Source organism: Bos mutus, chromosome 22 (genome assembly GCF_027580195.1).
Source record: "Bos mutus isolate GX-2022 chromosome 22, NWIPB_WYAK_1.1, whole genome shotgun sequence".
NCBI lineage: Eukaryota > Metazoa > Chordata > Mammalia > Artiodactyla > Bovidae > Bos > Bos mutus.
Genome location: NC_091638.1, coordinates 49687705 through 49709374, shown reverse-complemented (window position 1 = coordinate 49709374; position 21670 = coordinate 49687705). Strand labels below are relative to the sequence as shown.

General features: G+C 39.2%; 1 protein-coding gene across 8 annotated transcripts in view; it reads left to right on the top strand.

Annotated features, from left to right (window-relative positions):
* DOCK3 (dedicator of cytokinesis 3) overlaps positions 1-21670 on the top strand; it is a 304753-nt gene that overhangs the window by 103649 nt on the left and 179434 nt on the right. For all 8 annotated transcript variants that reach the window (XM_070359225.1, XM_070359222.1, XM_070359224.1 and 5 more), the window contains one exon: positions 16613-16761. In XM_070359225.1, the coding sequence (XP_070215326.1) occupies positions 16613-16761 (149 nt within the window). The remainder of the gene's footprint in view (positions 1-16612; positions 16762-21670) is intronic.

Below are 21670 nucleotides of genomic sequence, written 5' to 3'. Positions count from 1 at the left end.
GTCATGTATGGATGTGAGAGTTGAACAATAAAGAAGGTTGAGCACTGAAGAATTGTTGCTTTTGAATTGTGGTGCTGGAGAAGACTCTTGAGAGTCCCTTGGATAGCAGGGAGATCAAACCAGTCAATCCTGAAGGGAATCAACCCTGAATATTCATTGGAAGGACTGATGCTGAAGCTCCAATACTCTGGCCACCTGATGCAGAGAACTGACTCACTGGAGAAGACCCTGATGCTGGGAAAGATAGAAGGCAGGAGAAGGGGTTGGCAGAGGACCAGATGGTTACATAGTATCACCAGCTCAGTGGACATGAATTTGAGGAAAGTCCAGGAGGTAGTGGAGAACAGAGGAGCCTCGTGGGCTACAGTCCATGCGCTTGCAAAGAGTCGGACACACTTAGCAACTAAACAACGACAACTTGGTAGGAGATAAGTGACTTTCTCCTACCTGCCAAAACCGTGAGCTCTCTGAAGTGTTTCAGCAAAGCACTTACAGCAAGCTGATGGAGGGGTATGGTTATTTGTTGCACACTTCTTGGTGCTGGAATCCTTTGTTCTTGCCACTGTCCACGTAGGTCAGGTCAGATGTTTCTGTAAACATCCAGCAAAACAACTGCGATTCTCTGTTCTGCAACTTTTTATCTGTATGTGAATAGACTATTAAAGACCAGCACCCTAAGAATAGGCTGTCCAATATATTTCAGGCTGTAGGCAGCATTATTTTATAAAAGGTACTGAGCAAGCATGAACTAAGCACAGGCATCTAATATGGAGTCAGATTTGTTCTTCCCTTTTACAACATTAAATCAGTAAAAGAAGGTAAAAATGAAGTTATCATCCCCAAGAAGTTTTGAAATAAATTTTCCCTTTGGGAGTTAGTAAAAAAAGGTAATAAATAATTGTTCATAGTATAGTTGCAGTTACCTTAGAAAAGGAATGTAGCCTACTGGACTTTTTAGGAACCAGTATGAATTTATCTAAAGAAATTATGTTAGCCAAAAGAGTGATTTGTAAATGATGGAAACATAGAAAAAAGGACAACCACAGAGTCAGATGTTAGTACTGCACATCCAGATCCTTGAGGGGAAAAAGGGAGTGTTGTTAGGCTGGCCCTGCCCTTTCCTTCCTTGGGGCACATCCCTCCTGGTTTGCTGGTGTGTCTATGTGGTGGGTGGGCAAGCTTCCAGGATCTGGGCAGGAAAGAACTGATTTTTCAAGACTCAACTATGATATAAAGTGGATTGAGCCAGAAAGGAGTAAAAACCAAACAGTGCAGCATAAATCACCAATTCAGATGGAGCCAGTGGACATTTCATAAAGCCCAGTCTATAGAAGAAGTGGCGTTTATACAGCAGAGAGAGACCTGGTTTCACTACATTGTGGAGATGCGTGCATCAGACTATCTGACTGTCCTCTCAATATCCTTTGATGATTCATATGACACATCCATTTTGCCTTGTTAGAGTTCACTGCAAGTGTGTGACCTTCTGATGTTTTGATTCTTTCTTAAGTGTTGGTAAGGCCAGTGCCAATATCAGGCCCTTTTACTATTTTTCATTGTAGAGTGACAAATTGACATATTGTTTTGTTTATTATATTTTCTTTTGGAGCTCAAGGGAGGGTTGAGATATTTATACTCCTTTGTTCATGGCATACTATAATCATCAGTACAGTTAAGACTCCTCTTTTCCCTTATTTTTCCCCTTATTCTCTTTCTCTTGTTCCCAGTTTTGCCTCCAACTTCCTGCTGTTAGAAATACTACTGTGATAAATAAACATCTATAAATTCTCTCAGGGACCTATGTGAGGATATCTCTGGGAGTGGGGTAGCTACATTGCAGAATATACACCTGTTTAATTTTATTAGACCACTCTCCCAAATTGCTGACTGGGTTGTACGTTCATGATTTTTTAATAATTCTGTTAGATATAAAAGTGGCATCTTATTTCATTTTCCTTTGCTGATTTTTTTAAACTAGCAGCATTGATGACCATTGCTTAGTGTATTTCTTTTTAGGATTTCCCTTTTTGTTAATTATTATTCATATCATTCACTTGGGATTTTTCTTTTTTCTGTTGATTTGTAGAAGTTCCTTATACTTTTTACATCTTTTTTTGATGAAGTAGAGTTGACTTATTAGTTTCAAGTGAACAACACAGTGGCTCAGTGTTTTTATAGATTGTACTCCATTTAAAGTTATTATAAAATATTGGCTAGGGCTTCCCTGGTGGCTCAGTCGTAAAGAAACCCACTGCCAATGCAAGAGGTTTGATCCCTGATCCAGGAAGATCCCACATGCCTCGGAGCAACTAAGCTTGTGCACCACAACTACTGAGCCTTTGTTCCTAGAGCCTGTGCTCTACGAGAGAAGCACCGCAGTGAGAAGCACCGCAACTGGAAAGTAACTGTTGCTCGCCACAGCGAGATAAAAGCCTGCTCAGTAGTGCTGCTGCTGCTGAGTCGCTTCAGTCGTGTCCAATTCTGTGTGACCCCATAGACGGCAGCCCACCAGGCTCCCCAGTCCCTGCGATTCTCCAGGCAAGAACACTGGAGTGGGTTGCCATTTCCTTCTTCAGTGCATGAAAGTGAAAAGTGAAAGTGAAGTCGCTAAGTTGTGTCCGACTTTTAGCGACCCCATGGACTGCAGCCCACCAGGCTCCTCCGTCCATGGGATTTTCCAGGCAAGAGTACTGGAGTGGGGGGCCATTGCCTTCTCTGGCTCAGCAATGAAGACCCAGCCAAAAATGAATTCATAAGTAAATAAATAAAATTTTTAAATGTTTTAAAAATAATTGGCTATATTCCTCATGTTGTACAATATATCCTTGTAGCTTACTTATTTAGTAAATAGTAGTTTGTACCCCTTAATTCCCTACCCTTATCTTGCTCCTCCCAGTTCCCCCTACATAGTATTTACCATTCATTTCTCCTTTGTATTTGTGATTCTGTTATTGTTTTGATATATTCATTTGTTTATTTTTTTTATTCCACATGTAAGTGATATCATACAGTATTTGTTTTTCTCTGACTTATATCATGAAGGATAATACACTCCATATCTATCCATGTTGTCACAAATGGCAAATTTTCATTTTTTATGGGCAAGTAATATTCCATTGTATATACACCATATCTATCCCTTCGTCTGTTAGTGGACGCTTAGGTTGCTTCCATATCCTGGATATTGAAAATTATGCTGCTGTGAACATTGGGATGCATGTATCTTTCTTGAATTAGTGTTTTCTCCTTGAATATATACCCAGTAGTGGAATTGCTCGGTTATGTGGTAGTTTTATTTTTAGTTTTTTTTTTTTTTAATTTAATTTTATTTTTAAACTTTACATAATTGTATTAGTTTTGCCAAATATCAAAATGAATCCATCACAGGTATACATGTGCTCCCCATCCTGAACCCTCCTCCCTCCTCCCTCCCCATACCATCCCTCTGGGTTGTCCCAGTGCACTAGCCCCAAGCATCCAGTATCGTGCATTGAACCTGGACTGGCATCTCGTTTCATGCATGATATTTTACATGTTTCAATGCCATTCTCCCAAATCTTCCCACCCTCTCCCTCTCCCACAGAGTCCATAAGACTGTTCCATACATCAGTGTCTCTTTTGCTATCTCATACACAGGGTTATTGTTATCATCTTTCTAAATTCCATATATATGCGTTAGTATACTGTATTGGTGTTTTTCCTTTTGGCTTACTTCACTCTGTATAATAGGCTCCAGTTTCATCCACCTCATTAGAACTGATTCAAATGAATTCTTTTTAATGGCTGAGTAATACTCCATTGTGTATATGTACCACAGCTTTCTTATCCATTCATCTGCTGATGGACATCTAGGTTGCTTCCATGTCCTGGCTATTATAAACAGTGCTGCGATGAACACTGGGGTACACGTGTCTCTTTTCCCTTCTGGTTTCCTCAGTGTGTATGCCCAGCAGTGGGATTGCTGGATCATAAGGCAGTTCTATTTCCAGTTTTTTAAGGAATCTCCACACTGTTCTCCATAGTGGCTGTACTAGTTTGCATTCCCACCAACAGTGTAAGAGGGTTCCCTTTTCTCCACACCCTCTCCAACATTTATTATTTGTAGACTTTTGGATCGCAGCCATTCTGACTGGTGTGAAATGGTACCTCATAGTGGTCTTGATTTGCATTTCTCTGATAATGAGTGATGTTGAGCATCTTTTCATGTGTATGTTAGCCATCTGTATGTCTTCTTTGGAGAAATGTCTATTTAGTTCTTTGGCCCATTTTTTGATTGGGTCATTTATTTTTCTGGAGTTGAGCTGTAGGAGTTGCTTGTATATTTTTGAGATTAGTTGTTTGTCAGTTGCTTCATTTGCTATTATTTTCTCCCATTCTGAAGGCTGTCTTTTCACCTTGCTAATAGTTTCCTTTGATGTGCAGAAGCTTTTAAGGTTAATTAGGTCCCATTTGTTTATTTTTGCTTTTATTTCCGATATTCTGGGAGGTGGGTCATAGAGGATCCTGCTGTGATGTATGTCAGAGAGTGTTTTGCCTATGTTCTCCTCTAGGAGTTTTATAGTTTCTGGTCTTATGTTTAGATCTTTAATCCATTTTGAGTTTATTTTTAGTTTTTTGAGGTACCTCCACACCATTTTCCATAGTGACTACACTATGTAAACTTACATTCCCACCAGTGTACTAGGGTTCTCTCCCCTTCGTACTTTTTCTTCAGCATTTATCATTTGTAGACTTTTTGGTGATTAGCCTTTCTGACTGGTTGTGGTGGTTACCATGCAAAATAAATAAACCGCCTACACAACACAGTAGCATAAAAGCAAACAACCCAATTAAAAAATGGTCAGAAGACCTGAACAGACGTTCTTCCAGAGAAGATATATAGGCACATGAAAAGATGCTGAACATCACTGTTTGAGAAATGCAAATCAAAACGACAGTGAGATACACCTCACAGCTCTCAGAATGACTGTCATCAAAAAGAACACAAATGTTGGTGAGGATATGTTTTAAAATTTATTTTTAATTGGACGATAACTGCTTCACAGTATTGTGTTGGTTTCTGCCATCTGGTACATCAGCATGAACCAGCCATAGGTATGCATGTGTCCCCTCCCTCGTGAACCTCCCTCACACCTCCCACCCCTTCCCACCCCTGTAGGTTGTCACGAAGCACCAGGTTTGAGCACCCTGGGTCATCCAGCCAATTCCCACTGGCAAAAAGTGAGGATACTTTTTAAGGGATAACATACATAGGTAGTTAAAACATGAAAGAGCAAAAGGGTAGAAATCAAGACCATGTTTACTAGTAGAAGATTGAAAAGGATTGTTATTAGGCATGTGCACATAGTGAGATTCAGAGGTTAAGGCCGGATGTAGTACACTGGCAGGGGTGCTGTGAGCATAGTTTGGAAGCCCATGTACATGACTTGGTGATGTTTGGTAGCCAGGTTTGTAGAAGAGTGTCTATTGGAGGGAGGGCAAAGAATATATTATGGTAAAAGCTGTACTTAAGAGAACTTACTAGATTTCAGGCACAGTTAACTCCTAAAATAATCCTAGATAGATGCTCTTTTTGTTGTTGTTGCTGGGTGAGGCAACCACACTCACACAGAGATTAGTAAATTTGCCCAAGGCACAGCAGTTCACAGAGTTAAGACAGAAAACTAAGTCTAAATTCTGACTCTAGAGCCAGTACCCTTATCCACTATGCTGTATTGTCTTTACTTCAAAGAACTATGAGACCCCAGAGCAAGGGTAGGTCATAGGAAGGCAGGAAATGGTCTGGGTAAATTACACAGATTGAGTGTTTTTAATGGTGATAAACGTAAATTGTAAGATAGTGTTCTGAAGTAATTTGTGTTTTTGTTTGAAGTTCCCAGCTGTTTTGTTGGTTTCAGTAGGTAAGAGAGAATCGGTAGGTAAGACTGGAGCAGACAGGGGCAGAATTTGGCACAGCAGAATCCCTTAATGCCCTTGGAATTTTGACCTTGCCTGAAAGTACTGTTCATGCAGCATCTCTAGATAACTTGGATGCAAATGTGTGCCTTCTGCCTTTTCCATTCTTTGCTGAAGCTGGTTGCTTCATAGTCTGAAGGGGCTTGTTTGGCAGGGTAGCTGCTATCATTTCTGCCCTGTATATACTGTCACCAGATGTGGAAGCCGTGAACCGACAGATGCTATGCTGTAGTCAAGAGACAAAGCTTTCTCCAGGGCGTTTTTCTGCTGTGGAATGTGTTTCATTTTTCATTCACTCTGGGAATGAGACATATAAATGATGTAGCTTTTGTGTTGATTCTGGCAGGGAATCACTGCACTTGTGCAGGTTTGGCTGCTTTCATTTGTTAATATTTAAAGTAATAAACAGCAATGAAAGCTGAATTGAGACTCTGTTTAACTTTGTGACCCAGAGAAACACACTTAGGGTAGGGGAGGCTTTTAATGGTAAGGGTTATTTAATTTCATTTTTAAAGATAATCAAATATGTTTATATGAATTTTGAAAAAATATATTAAAAATAACCAGGCCTTTAGTGAAAAATAGTAGTTTTTGGCCTTATCTCTTCCCATTCCTTTTTTTTTTATTTTTTTTTATTTTTAAACTTTACAATATTATATTAGTTTTGCCAAATATCGAAATGAATCCGCCACAGGTATACCCGCGTTCCCCATCCTGAACCCTCCTCCCTCCTCCCTCCCCTACCCTCCCTCTGGGTCTTCCCAGTGTACCAGGCCCAAGCATCCAGTACCGTGTATCGAACCTGGACTAGCGACTCATTTCATACATGATAATATACATGTTTCAACGCTATTCTCCCAAATCTCCCCACCCTCTCCCTCTCCCACAGAGTCCATGATTGCCATTCCATACTTAAGTTTTTAAGTTCTTTTAACTATTTCTTCTTTTATTTCATATTTCTAAATATTCTTTTAACATATATTTTGATTTTTCTATTTAGATGTTATTTAATGATTTCTTACTATAGAAGATAAGAATTAATCTTTGAATGTTTTTCTCCATACACATATACTGTTCCCATCCTCTAGCACTTCCGAAATAGTTATATCACCTTTTTTTTTTTCGTTAAGTCAGTATGTAGCTGTAACTATGCCTGTGTAACTTCTTTCACCTCTGAGCCATACAGTAAATTAAAGTTACATTTCCTTTCTTGTGTAAATTTGTTTTTTTTTAATATTAATAATTGTTGCTTTTTGTTTTGTTTCATGTGTTTTCCTCCTAGTCTTCTGGCAGAAATGAAGATCTCCTTTGAATATGTTCAGATACTTTAGGGTGTTTTTTTTTAGTTTAATTTTTTTCCCCAGTGACAACCTATATGGAGCCCTCCAACCTCCTGTGTTAATCTGGCCTGAGGATTTCTTTGCCCTTCTCCTATGTTCCTTTGTCTCCTGCATTAAACCAATCTCACTTTGATTCCTGCTTTACTTCCTCATTTGATGAATTACTTTCTCTATAACTTCCTGAGAAAAGTGTGTAGGAGAATATTTTTTGAGACTTTGCATACTTGAAATGTCTTTAGACCACCCTTACCTTGATTGATGGTTTGGCTTGATATAAAATTCTTGATTACAAATAATGAGCAGAAGTTTTAAAGTATTACTTTATTACTTTCTAGCTTCCAGTCTTGTTACTGAGAAGTCCAGTGTCATTCTAGTTCCTGAGTCTTTTATTGACAGTTGTTTTCCATGAAAGATTTTAGGATCATCTCTTTGTCCCCAGTGGTCTGCAGTTTTACAGTGATATGTCTGAGTTGTATTTTTCCATTGATTATGCCAGCTATGCAATGAGTTCTCTCATTCTAGAAACTAGTTTACTTCAGTTCTGGATTATTGTATTGTACAATACAATATTGTACAATAATTATTGTATTACTTCTTTGGCAGTATCTTTCTGTTTATATAACTTTTCTCCTAGAAATTCTTTTATTAGAATTGGACATCCTAGAATGATTCACTAGTTTTCTTATATTTTCTCACTCATTTATCCATTGTATTATGTTTTTTTGTATTACTCTGTGTCAGAATTCCTCAAAGTTTTAGTCTGTCATTATTACTTAATTTTGTTTTAAATTACAGCTATCCTCTTTCTACCTGCTGCAAGCTTTTGAGGCTCTAGATCTTTTTCTCCTGTTTTGTTATCTCCTGTTCTTTTTTCAAGGGTATACTATAATCATTGTGCTTTCTAGAATGTTGATTATTGTTTCTTTGAAATGTTATTTTATTCCTGGAATGCTTTCTTTGTTATATTAATATATTGTTTTTCCCATTAATATTTAAGAATGATGCATCAACATTTTGACAGAAATTAAAGGAGTAAATAAAGCCACCTCAGTTCAGTTCAGTCGCACAGTCATGTCCGAGTCTTTGCGACCCCATGAACTGCAGCACGCCAGGCCTCCCTGTCCATCACCAATTCCCGGAATTCACTCAGACTCATGTGCATCAAGTTGGTGATGCCATCCAGCCATCTCATCCTCTCTTGTCCCCTTCTCCTCCTGCCCCCAATCCCTCCCATCATCAGAGTCTTTTCCAATGAGTCAACTCTTCGCATGAGGTGGCCAAAGTATTGGAGTTTCAGCCTCAGCATCAGTCCTTCCAATGAACACCCAGGACTGGTATCCTTTAGGATGGACTGGTTGGATCTCCTTGCAGTCCAAGGAACTCGCAAGAGTCTTCTCCAATACCACAGTTCAAAAGCATCAATTCTTCAGCGCTCAGCTTTCTTCACAGTCCAACTCTCACATCCATACATGACCACTGGAAAAACCATAGCCTTGACTAGATGGACCTTTGTTGGCAAAGTAATGTCTCTGCTTTTCAATATGCTATCTAGGTTAGTCATAACTTTCCTTCCACGGAGTAAGCGTCTTTTAATTTCATGGCTGCAGTCACCATCTGCAGTGATTTTGGAGCCCCCAAAAATAAAGTCTGACACTGTTTCCACTGTTTCCCCATCTATTTCCCATGAAGTGATGGGACCACATGCCATGATCTTTGTCTTCTGAATGTTGAGCTTTAAGCCAACTGTTTCACTCTCCTCTTTCACTTTCATCAAGAGGCTGTTTAGTTCCTCTTCACTTTCTGCCATAAGGGTGGTGTCATCTGCATATCGGAGGTTATTGATATTTCTCCCATATATATAAATAAAAGAATGTTTGAAAGTAAGAGATGAAATGGAGAGAGGTCTGGGAATCTTCCCTTAACCACTTAAACTTGAGGTGCAGTGTTTACTTTCTATTAAATTGATTTTGACCTAAAGTTTTTAGCACTTATGGCAGCCCCTTTATTCTCTTTGACAAGAGTGGTACTTTTGATGTAATTTTTAAGTTAGATTTTTATAGTCCTATTCAGATCAGATTAGATCAGATCAGTCGCTCAGTCGTGTCCGACTGCTTGCGACCCCATGAATCGCAGCACACCAGACCTCCCTGTCCATCACCAACTCCCAGAGTTCACTCAGACTCACGTCCATCGAGTCAGTGATGCCATCCAGACATCTCATCCTCTGTCATCCCCTTCTCCTCCTGCCTCCAATCCCTCCCAGCATCAGAGTCTTTTCCAATGAGTCAGCTTTTTGCATGAGGGGGCCAAAGTACTGGAGTTTCAGCTTCAGCATCATTCCTTCCAAAGAAATCCCAGGGCTGATCTCCTTCAGAATGGACTGGTTGGATCTCCTTGCAGTCCAAGGGACTCTCAAGAGTCTTCTCCAACACCACAGTTCAAAAGCATCAATTCTTCGGCTTTAGTGTATGTTAAACAATCTGTGCATATATAGCTATAAAATAAAGTTAGCTTGGTTTGTGATGGATACTCTACAGCTTTGCTCATTTACTGACTTAGAGACATTATTGCAGCAATTTTTTTCCTTCAACACTGAGTTACTAGCAGTTTAATAAAAATAATTTTTAAATCAGGAGTATTTCTGCAGAGCTCCAAAAATTCTTTCACAATGATAAGGTAAATTCTACCTGCTTGTGCTTGCACAGTAGTTAAATTATTCTAAATGTATGGTTTTTGCTGGCTCTTCAGTGTACTTTCCAAACATTCTGTGACCATTCTTGACAAATATTAGAGCTTTTGCAGAGGGTACATATGTTACTAAGATTTCTTTTCTTCTCCTTAAAAAGAACTTTTTTTCTTCTTTTGTTTTAGCAATGATAGTAACTAGGGATGATTGTGCAGGAAGGCTAAATTTTATTGCCAATCTTATTACAGGCATACCTGGTTTAATTGTGCTTTGCTTTATTGTGCTTCATGGATACAGTGTTTTGGTTTTCTTTTTTCTTTTTTTGGCAAATTGAAGTCTGTGGCAACCTTGTGCAGAGCAAGTCTGTTGGTGCCATTTTCCCCACAGCATTTGGTCACTTCATATCTCTGTGTCTCATTTTGGTAATTCTTTTAATATTTCAAACTTTTTCATTATAATATTTGTTATGGTGATCTGTGATCAGTAATCTTTGTTATCATACTCCTCTTCCTCCTTACAAAAGGCTCAGATGATGGTTAGCATTTTTTAACAATAAGATATTTTAAATTGAAATGTATACATTGTTTCTTTAGACATTATTGCTATTGCACATTTAATAGACTACAGTTTAGTGTAAACCTGGACATGGAACAACAGACTGGTTCCAAATAGGAAAAGGAGTACGTCAAGGCTGTATATTGTCACCGTGCTTATTTAACTTATATGCAGAGTACATCATGAGAAACGCTGGGCTGGAAGAAGCACAAGCTGGAATCAAGATTTCCGGGAGAAATATCAATAACCTCCGATATGCAGATGACACCACCCTTATGGCAGAAAGTGAAGAGGAACTAAACAGCCTCTTGATGAAAGTGAAAGAGGAGAGTGAAACAGTTGGCTTAAAGCTCAACATTCAGAAGACAAAGATCATGGCATGTGGTCCCATCACTTCATGGGAAATAGATGGGGAAACAGTGGAAACAGTGTCAGACTTTATTTTTGGGGGCTCCAAAATCACTGCAGATGGTGACTGCAGCCATGAAATTAAAAGACGCTTACTCCTTGGAAAGAAAGTTATGACTAACCTAGATAGCATATTGAAAAGCAGAGACATTACTTTGCCAACAAAGGTCCGTCTAGTCAAGGCTTTGGTTTTTCCAGTAGTCATGTGTGGATGTGAGAGCTGGGACTGTGATGAAAGCTGAGTGCCAAAGAATTGATGCTTTTGAACTGTGGTATTGGAGAAGACTCTTGAGAGTCCCTTGGACTGCAAGGAGATCCAACCAGTCCATTCTGAAGGAGATCAGCCCTGGGATTTCTTTGGAAGGAATGATGCTAAAGCTGAAACTCCAGTACTTTGGCCACCTCATGCGAAGAGTTGACTCATTGGAAAAGACTGATGCTGGGAGGGATTGGGGACAGGAGGAGAAGGGGACGATAGAGGATGAGATGTCTGGATGGCATCACTGACTCGATGGACATGAGTCTGAGTGAACTCTGGGAGTTGGTGATGGACAGGGAGGCCTGGCGTGCTGCGATTCATGGGGTCACAAAGAGTTGGACACTGAGCTGCTGAACTGAACTGAACTTTTATGTGCACTGGGAAGCCAAAAGATCTGTGTGACTCTCTTTATGTTCATATTCACTTTATTGTGGTGATCTGGAACCAAGCTCACAATATCTATGGTGTATCCCTTATATACTGTTAGTTTGGTCTACTGAGGAGCAGGTTTCTCAGAAGAAAAGAATTTTTCGGCCTGAATGGGATATTTAGCTGTCCTGTGTCATCAAGTGCTCGCAGGTAAATTGTGTGCTCTTGAGTCAGTCTCCCAGATTGTTCACGTTGAATGATGTGTGTTCTTTTCTGCTAGGTACTGTGTGGTGTCTGAGCAGTGCTGATGGAGCCTCTAGTGTTAGGACCTCTGGTCACAGAGGCCATTAGGTTGGCCTGGAAAAAGAAGTTAGCACCACATTGATTATAATAATAGGGCTGCTTTCTGATTGTATGATCTGTTTCTTTCTTATTGCAGATTAGTATTCCCAGCTTTATATAATTAGAAACAGTAACTGATTTTTCTATTGGAAAAAAATACCGTACAGTTGTGCTGGTTTATCTACATAACAAACTACTCCAAAGCTTAGTGGCTTAAAGCAATGATTTACTATATTTCATTCTCTGGATATAGTGAGGTCAGCTGGGCAGTTTCACGTAGGGTTTATCATTCTGTTGTAGTCACATGTTGATAGAAGCTGTACTCTTCGGAAGGTGTGGCTCGGCTAGGTGTGGCATCTGACATAGCTCATGCCCACAGCTGAGATGGCTTAATGGAATGTCTCCTTGTGACCTCTCCACATAGCTTGGGCGTTTCACAGCATGGCGGCTGGATTCTGAGAGGCAACCTCCCAAGAACATGTATTCCAAGAGACAGGAAACAGAAGCTGCCAGACTAGTTAAGGGCTGTGTCTAGAACTAGCCTACTCACTGCTGTCCCCGCTCACCACTGGATTGGTCAGAGCAGTCTTAGGGCCTGGCCAGATTTAAGGATGTGAAGAAATAGGCTCCAGGGACTTCTCTGGCGGTGCAATGGTTAGGACTCCATGCTTTCACTCGGTGGCTCAGGTTCAATCCCTGACCGGGGAATGAAGATCCTCCTAGCTGCAAGGCAGAGCCAAAAATGGAAAAGGAAAGAAAGAAAGAAATGTGCTCCAGTTCATTCTAGGGGAGTGTCAGATTCATATTTTTGCAGAAGAGCACTTGGGATGGGAGGTATTATTGTCATCTTTGGAAAATACAATCTATTAGAAACTCTTGATTTAAAAAAATAAATAACCATGTAATGCCTTAAAAGAATGTATTAGTATATTCTTGCATTAATAGTATATGTATGTGTGTGTGCATATTTGTTATATGGATATTGTATGTATGTGTATGTGAGTATATATTATGTGTGTGCATGTATATATGCATACACATGTATATGAAGTGAAGTGAAATCGCTCAGTTGTGTCCAACTTTGCGACCCCAGGGACTGTAGCCAACCGGGCTTCTCCATCCATGGGATTTTCCAGGCAAGAATACTGGAGTGAGTTGCCATTTCCTTCTCCAGGGGAACTTCCCAACCCAGGGATCGAACCCAGGTCTCCTGCATTGTAGGCAGATGCTTTATTGTCTGAGCCACAAAGGAAGCCCCCTCAGACGTATATATGTGATGTTTCAGTATCAATATACCTCATTATATGTGATTTATAATAAACGCAAAACTGCACTTTTAGTTAGTGTTCACAAAGTCAAAACCATCTAACAGTTGAGCTATCTTTCCCCTGACAGTTTGTTACCACTCTCTATGAAACTTTTTTTTAAGATCTTTTCTTCTGTTCTCAAACCTCTAACACCCACTCCCACTGTACTCACTCTCAGCTGGTGACCTTGCTTTTTATTTCCTTGAGAATAAAACATCCAAAGGGAAAATTTAGTTCTGTCACCGAATCTCCTGAGTACTGGTGTCATTACTCAGTTGTGTGCCTTTTGTTTCTGTGACAATGGAATATCCTGCATAAGCAAAACCTCCTCTTTTAACCTGGGACCCATCTCTTCTTGACAACTTAAGGATTTAACACCTGCATCATCAAATTTTCCCCTTTACCAGATTATTCCCTTCGGCATACAAATAGCCTAAAATTGTGTTTTGTTTTTAAAAATCCTGCCTGGTGGCTCAGATGGTAAAGAATCTGCCTGCAATGCGAGAGACCTGGGTTCGATCCCTGGGTTGGGAAGATCCCCTGAAGGAGGAAATGGCAACCCACTCCAATATTCTTGCCTGGAAAATTCCATGGACAGAGGAGCCTGGTGGGTTACACTCCATGGGTTCGCAAAGAGTTGGACATGACTGAGTGACTAACTCTTTGCTAATAGCACAACGCTGCTTTGCTACTCTGTTTCTCTGCTTCCAGTTAGTGAGAGTTCTACAGAAGTGTTGTCTGTGCTCTGTCTGTTCCATCCTTTCCCATTAATCTTGAGATCACTCTGGCCATCCCATCAGTGGCCACCACAGTGCCAAGAACAGTGGCCAGTTCTCAGTCTATGTTTTATGTAACCTCTCAGTACATTTAACAAAGTCTTTTAACTCCTGTTTTCTATACTCTTGCTTTTCCTCTCACCTCACTGCTTGCTTCTTAGTTTCCTTTGCTAGATTCTCCTCACTTTTCTGACCTCTAAGTGTTGAAACTCAGTGTCAAACTTAGCATGTCCAAATTGAGCCTTGTTTGCCTCTTCTAGGCCTGCTTCTCGGTCTAGGAAAAAGAATGGTCCTTGATTCCATTCATATCTCATCCAATCGATCATCAGATATGGACAGCTCTAACTGCAAAACATGTCAACGTTCCGAACTCTGAAATGTTTACCTTTACCATTCTTACCTTTGTCCTGTCAGCCATCATCTTGTGGATTGTTGCAATAAATAGTTTCCTATCTGGAACCCCCACTATCTCTTTGCACAGAGCACTCAAAGCAATGCTTTCAGGACTTGTGTCATATCACATTACATTTCTGCTCCAAATCTCCAGAGGCTTCCAGTTTTGCTAGGAATAAAAGCTAAAGCCCTTAACATAATTAACAAAGACCCAGCCTAATCTGGTCCCATGTTGCCTCTCACTGCATGATCACTACTTTCCCCCTTGTTCACTTTGCTTCAGGTGCGCTGATCTGTTTATTCTCTGTGGATATCCCAAGTCTACTTCCACATTGAGGCATTTGCTCTTGCTGTTTCTCATGTCTGAAAATTGCCCGTTTTCCTAAATGCTGTCACCATATTTCATTCAGGTTTCTACTTAAAGTTCAGCTCTCAAAGAAGCCTTTTCCTGACTATTCTACCTGAAGCAGTACCTTCTTCTGTTCCCCAGCCAACCGACCCTTGGTCACCCATTGTTCCTGTTCTGCTTTAATTTTTCTTCTTAGAATTATGTATTTGTATATGAGATATTATGTATATCTCACCACCATTATGTATTTGCCTATGTGGTCTGTCTCTGCCCACTGGAATGAAAGCACCATGAGTGTAGGGACTTAGGATCACAACAAAGTGATAGCTCTCAGCAGGTGCTCCATAAGTGTTTGTTAACTGAGTGAATGAATACATGCTTATATGTCTCTATAGTGGATTGTTGCATATGGCTTGATGGGCAAGTATTAATCCTAACTTCCTATTTTAAGTTTAGACAGGTGGCCCTGATTGGTCAAAAAGAAATGCATGTGCTAGAAGAAAATAGCACATTGCCACTGTTGCTTCAAGCTCTCAGTTTTGCAGATGCAATTTGCTTAGGCTTTGTTGCTTTTGAGCTAGCGAAAATTTGGGTCCTGTCAGCCAGCATTGTGTACCATCAAGGTGCTTAACTTTTCTTCATATGTTCATTGAGTAAAGAAAGAACAGCTTGATGGAGTTAGAGTGGGTGATTACTAAGGTCTTCTATTAATAGTTAAAAATAATTTCTCTTTAAAATGGACCTTTATAAATCTAATGCTCCATTAGATGATTTCTGAGTAGCATGTTGTTCCAAACATTGTAATCATAAGATCAGGGCTACTTAAAAACCTTAGCTGATTCTACGAATTTTTAATTTACTTTCTATAATTTTAATTATAAGTTTATTTATAGCCAGCTTATTTTGAATCCAGCTTATTTTGGCAAGTGTCTCTTTAGGGGAAATCCCAGATAGAGACTTTGCTAATACTATGGTAAAGATTGATCTGTCCTTAAAAGTGTTCTTTTGGACTAGTTACATTTGAGGAATTTTAATTATCATATAAAATTGTGCTTCTGTATAATAGAAACAGGAATCAAAAATTCCAAAATCAAGATTTTACTTCTGAGCAAATAGAACTTTAGTTTTTAAACCTCTGTATTTAAATGATTCTTTTTGATGAGCATCTGTGTACTGTCGTAGCATTTACAGTTTTTACTTGTAAGGTTAAAAGCACTGTGATGTCCATAATTAAGTTCATTAAGATGTTTCCACTTAACTCTTATAAAGGTGAGACTTTTTATTGAACTGAAAAGAGTAGAAATCTGTGACACTGGGGACACATACTGTTTTCAAAAGCTAATTAAAACTAGATGAGGCCTGGAAACCTGGAATGAATCTCACTCCAGAGACTGTAACTTTATGTTGGAGCAGTTCCTTCAAAATAGGGCAAGTGATTCTCTCCCTCCCTCCCGCAACTTCAGTATCCTTCTGGAGAAACCAGAGGTGTTGCTGGATGGTTGAAATCTTCCTTGTAACATACAGAGTAACTTCTGTCAGTGAAAACCTCTCTAGGCTTCTTTGTTTCTTTTTTTTGTGATTGAGTTTAGTAACTTACTGGAAAATTAATAGTCCAGGATAGAGTAAACAAATGGCATTTTACATGAGCCAGGTCAATTATGTTGTTAGATATCACTTTATAGAGATTTTTAGACAGTAGGAACTAAGGACATTGTTTTAAGATTCTTAAATAAGCTTCTCTTTACATTGCCTTTTTATTTTTTTAGAGGTTCAGAGAAATGAGCACTTTTCATAGTTTAACTGTTTCTCTTTTTTTTCATTCCCTTTCCATATCCCTTTTTTATTTCACCCAACACCAAAAATGCCCTTTCAGAAACATAAAGTAGATCTTTTCTACAAGCTGCGCCATGTGATGAATGAACTTATTGACCTTCGAAGGCAGCTCCTGTCTGGTCACCTGACTCAGGATCAGGTGCGGGAGGTTAAGCGGCACATCACCGTGCGCCTGGACTGGGGCAATGAGTAAGTATGAATACCATTCGGGTATCTCTCAGTTTCATTTATGATAACTCAGTCCTTACGAAGTTTGTACCTGATCAAAGCTTATCTTTAGGAATGAAAAGACATGGTTGTATTCTCTACTAAGCTTTGATCATTTTATAATGAGTAGTTGTTTCTTGTACTTTATAGCAAAGGATATTCACTGGTTGGTTCTACTCACTGAAACTCTGTCAGTCTCTATTTTCAGCCTTGAACACATGTATACCTGTGGCGGATTCATTTTGATATTTGGCAAAACTAATACAATTATGTAAAGTTTAAAAATAAAATAAAATTAGAAAAAAAAAAGAAAGAAAATTAAATAATTGGACTGCATTAGCCTCTGGGCTTTCTTCCAGCTCAAATTCCTTGGTCGTAGACCTCAGTAATCAGAATACTCTTTTGTTTCATCCTTTAGTATCTTTTAATTTCTTGTGAATTTAGTGTCCTTTACATCTTACAGTCATATAATGAATCTGAGTAAGCATATACTACAAATGGAAACTGTCTACATCTATACTTCAGAATATTCTTAACTAATTTATCATTCAGAAATAGTCCTGTATTTATGCAGTGGGTATGCTTATTTGCTATTGCCATACAAGTAAAATTATAAGACTTTGACATGGGAAGCTAGAGTAGATAGTACTCAGGTTTTATTTCCTCCAGACTTAATAACTGGTATAATTCTCAAATGCTTTTGTCGTATTGTCTTAAAATCGGGCCCATTGAACTTTGAAGTGACTAGATTGCTTCCTATTTAAGATATACAGATACCTGAAAGTATATTTTAGAACAAGTGTTTAGCTCCTCTCCTCCTCAAGACATGATTGAAATGATAAAAAAAAAATAAAAGGAATGGGAGAAGCCCAGCAATAAATGGGAAATATGAGCCCATTTCTAGAAGCTAAAAAATAGATGGAGGATTAGTGACAGAAGAAGCCTATAATATGGAGGAAGACTTAGTTAATGAAGGAGCTGGTCTACCTTGCAGCTGCTAGAATCATGAAAGAAAGGGAGTGTGTATGGGGAGGGAGGAGGGAGGAGGGTTCAGGATGGGGAACACATGTATACCTGTGGCAGATTCATTTTGATATATGACAAAACCAATACAATATTGTAAAGTTAAATAAAATTAAAAAAAAAAAGGAAAAAAAATAATAAAAGGAAGAGAGGGAAAAAAAGTATGTAAAGTAATAGTTCACCACCATGAGTGGAAAGCCTGGCAGCCAGCTGTTTCCCCTTTAGATGAACGAAGACCAACTGCCTAGTGGGAAACTGGGCAACAAAAGTTTGAACTGGGACTTTATTGGAAAGCCTTCCATTGTGAGGCATTTAAGGGTTTCAGAGTATAATGACCAGATCCCTTCTACCTACCAGAAAGAGAAACTTGCTAGACATTCACCCATGTATAAAATCTCTGCATGTCTCTAGTGCCTTTTCAGAGAAGGCAATGGCAACACAGTCCAGTACTCTTGCCTGGAAAATCCCATGAACAGAGGAGCCTGGTAAGCTGCAGTCCACGGGGTCGCTAAGAGTCGGACACGACTGAACGTCTTCACTTTCACTTTTCACTTTCATGCATTGGAGAAGGAAATGGCAACCCACAGTGTTCTTGCCTGGAGAATCCCAGGGACCGGGGGAGCCTTGTGGGCTTCCAACTATGGGATCGCACAGAGTCGGACACCACTGAAGCAACTTAGCAGCAGCAGCAGCAGTGCCTTTTAAATTTGAATGGACAATCGAGTATTACCAGGTATTTGAAGAAATACTTTCACAGGGAAAAAAGGGAGATGAATAAAATATCTGGCCTGAGAGAGAGCTTGGGATTAGCAAAGAACGTTAAAAATTCCTGAGTATCCTCAAAGAGAATCAAGAAGATTCATTATGTATTATAAAATGCTATGAAAAAGGAAGAGAGAGTAGGACTTCAAAAAAGAATTCAGGAAGAGAACAGGAAGATAAGATTTTTTCCTTTATTCCCAGAATACTGAAATATCTTTTTTTTTTTATTTTATTTTTAAAATTTACAATATTATATTAGTTTTGCCAAATATCGAAATGAATCCACCGCAGGTATACCCGCGTTCCCCATCCTGAACCCACCTCCCTCCTCCCTCCCCTACCCTCCCTCTGGGTCGTCCCAGTGCACCAGCCCCAAGCATCCAGTACCGTGCATCGAACCTGGACTGGCGACTCGTTTCATACATGATATTATACATGTTTCAATGCTTCAAATATCTTTTTTTAAACAAGTTTATTAACATTGGCTTCCCTGGTGGCTTCCCTCGTGACTCAGATGGTAAAGAATCTGCTTGCAATGCAGGATAGGATAGGATAGGACAATCGCTCAGTCGTGTCTGACTCTTTGGGACCATGTGGACTGTAGCCCACCAGACTCCTCCGTCCATGGGATTCTCCAGGCAAGAATACTGGAGTGGGTTGCCATTTCCTTCTCCAGAGGATCTTCCCGACCCAGGGATCGAACCCAAGTCTCCCGCATTGCAGGCAGACGCTTTAACCTCTGAACCACCAGGGGTTCAATCCCTGGGTCAGGAAGATCCCCTGGAGAAGGGAATGGCCACTCACTCCAGTATTCTTGTCTAGAGAATTCCATGGACAGAGGAGCCTGGTGGGCTGCAGTTCATGGGGTCACAAAAAGTCGCACATGACTAAGCAACTAACACACATTAACATTAGCAGTTTTATTCACATACAGATCCCCAATTTTTTATTTTTTAATTTTATTTATTTTTAATTGGAGGATAATTGCTTTACAATATTATGTTGGTTTCTGCCATACATCAACATGAATTAGCCATAGATACATATGTGTCCCCTCCCTCTTCAACCTCCCTCCCACCTCCTGCCCCATCCTACTCTTGTAGGTTGTCACAGCGCACCAGATTTGAGCTCCCTGCGTCATATAGCAAATTTCCACTGGCTGTCTAGTTTTACATATGGTAACGTGCATGTTTCAGTGCTACTCTCTCAGTTCGTCCGCCCTCTCCTCCCATCTCTACCCGTGTCCACAAGTCTGTTCTCTACGTCTGTGTCTCTGTTGCTGCCCTGTAGTTAGATTCCTCAGTGCCATCTTTCCAGATTCCATATGTATGCATTAATATATGATATTTGTCTTTCTCTTTCTGACTTACTTCACTCTGTATAATAGGCTCTAGGTTCATCCACCTCATTAGAACTGACTCAGATGGGTTCTTTTTTATGGCTAAGTACAGATCACCAATTTAAATCAGACAGTTTAATGATTTTTAGTATATTCACAGACTTAATACAACCATCACCAGAATCAATTTTATCACCCCTAAAATAGCTGTGATATTTTTAGTTATCATCTCCCTCATCTGTCTCTAAAGATTTGCCTATTCTGGACATTTAATATAAATGGAATCATATAATTGGTCTTTTATAACTGGCTTAATGTGCCCCGCTGTGGGTTTTGGTTTTTCTTCTCCCATTTATTATACTAGGTGTTTGATGGGCTCTTCCAGTCCTAAGTCACCTGGTCTTTGGCTCTGGGAAATTCTCTTCTATCATTTTTTCAGAATTTCCTCTTTATTGCCTTTGTTCTTTTCCTGGAAATACAACATCTGGATGTTGGATCGCCTAGACTGAATCTCTGTTTACTCTTTTCTCAACCATTTCCTAGCTTTTTGTTTTATTTTCCTAGAGATAACAATAATAATTTTAGTTATTTGTGACCTTTTGAAGTGACAGTATCCTGTCCTTATTTGTTTCATTAAATTATAGCCTCTCTTGACTGTTAACAGGATTGCTTGGCACACATCACAGATTCCTTGTATGATATAACATGGATTCAGATGTACCATAAATCAGACAGTATTCTCTAAATCTAACTTTGGGCAATAAAAATCTTAGCAAATGTAATGTGCATAGCTGGTGATCTTGTCTCCTCTGCTCAAGACAGTAGAATATATATAAAATGGTATCATTGTATTTATTTTAAACCATCAATAATAGTAGTAATTTGCAAACACATCATCCCTATGTGCCAAGCAAATTGTTAGTCTTGAACTGATGGTAATAACAGTTATATAAATCCTGTGTTGCAGTTTCACTGCACTATACATATCAGTAAATGAACAAGAGAAATATTTTAGAAATATCAATACCTCTTTATGATGAAAGTTACAAAACAGACCAGTTATATTTTGCGATCAAATCTTAAAACTTAAAGATAATACCTTGGAAACAAGTTCAAATTATATTTCAAAAAGAGAACACTGAAGTATCTATCAGTGAAGTACAGAGCTATTCCACCTTCATTAATAACTTTTTCTCAGCAAAGTAGGAACATGCTTGTGTGTGTGTGTGTTTGGGGAGGTGTTTATATGTTCATTTTAATAAACAAAAACCAGGAATGTAGTTCTATCCCCCTATACTTTTTAACTTTCTCCCTCCTTTCTCCTATAATCCTCCTCTCCAGGTGTTTCTGTATCTTCTTCCCTCCTTTCTCCCTCCCCTTCCACTTCTTTCTTTCCCTAGTTTTTCATTCTATTTTCCCCTCTACCCCTGGTGGAAAATACAGTCACTTAAAAAAACTCAAATGAGAACTTTGTAGGTCTACTGTTGTTAAAGGAAAAAGACAAACTGATGGGACTATTCTCTCTGGTTCTCACTTGAAATAAATAATCCTTGTAAAAATATTCCTTCTTAATTTGAAAGAAGAGATGGTATACTGCAAAATGAAGTCATTCCATACCATTAAGTTAACTAAAGGAGACTGTTCCATGCAACAGCTGAGCACCGATAACTATATCCGTTGTTCACCTTTTATGCCCTCATAGCTCTACGCTTCTTGTTCCACTAACACTTAAAAATACCATAAAATATTGAAGCTTAGCATATGTTG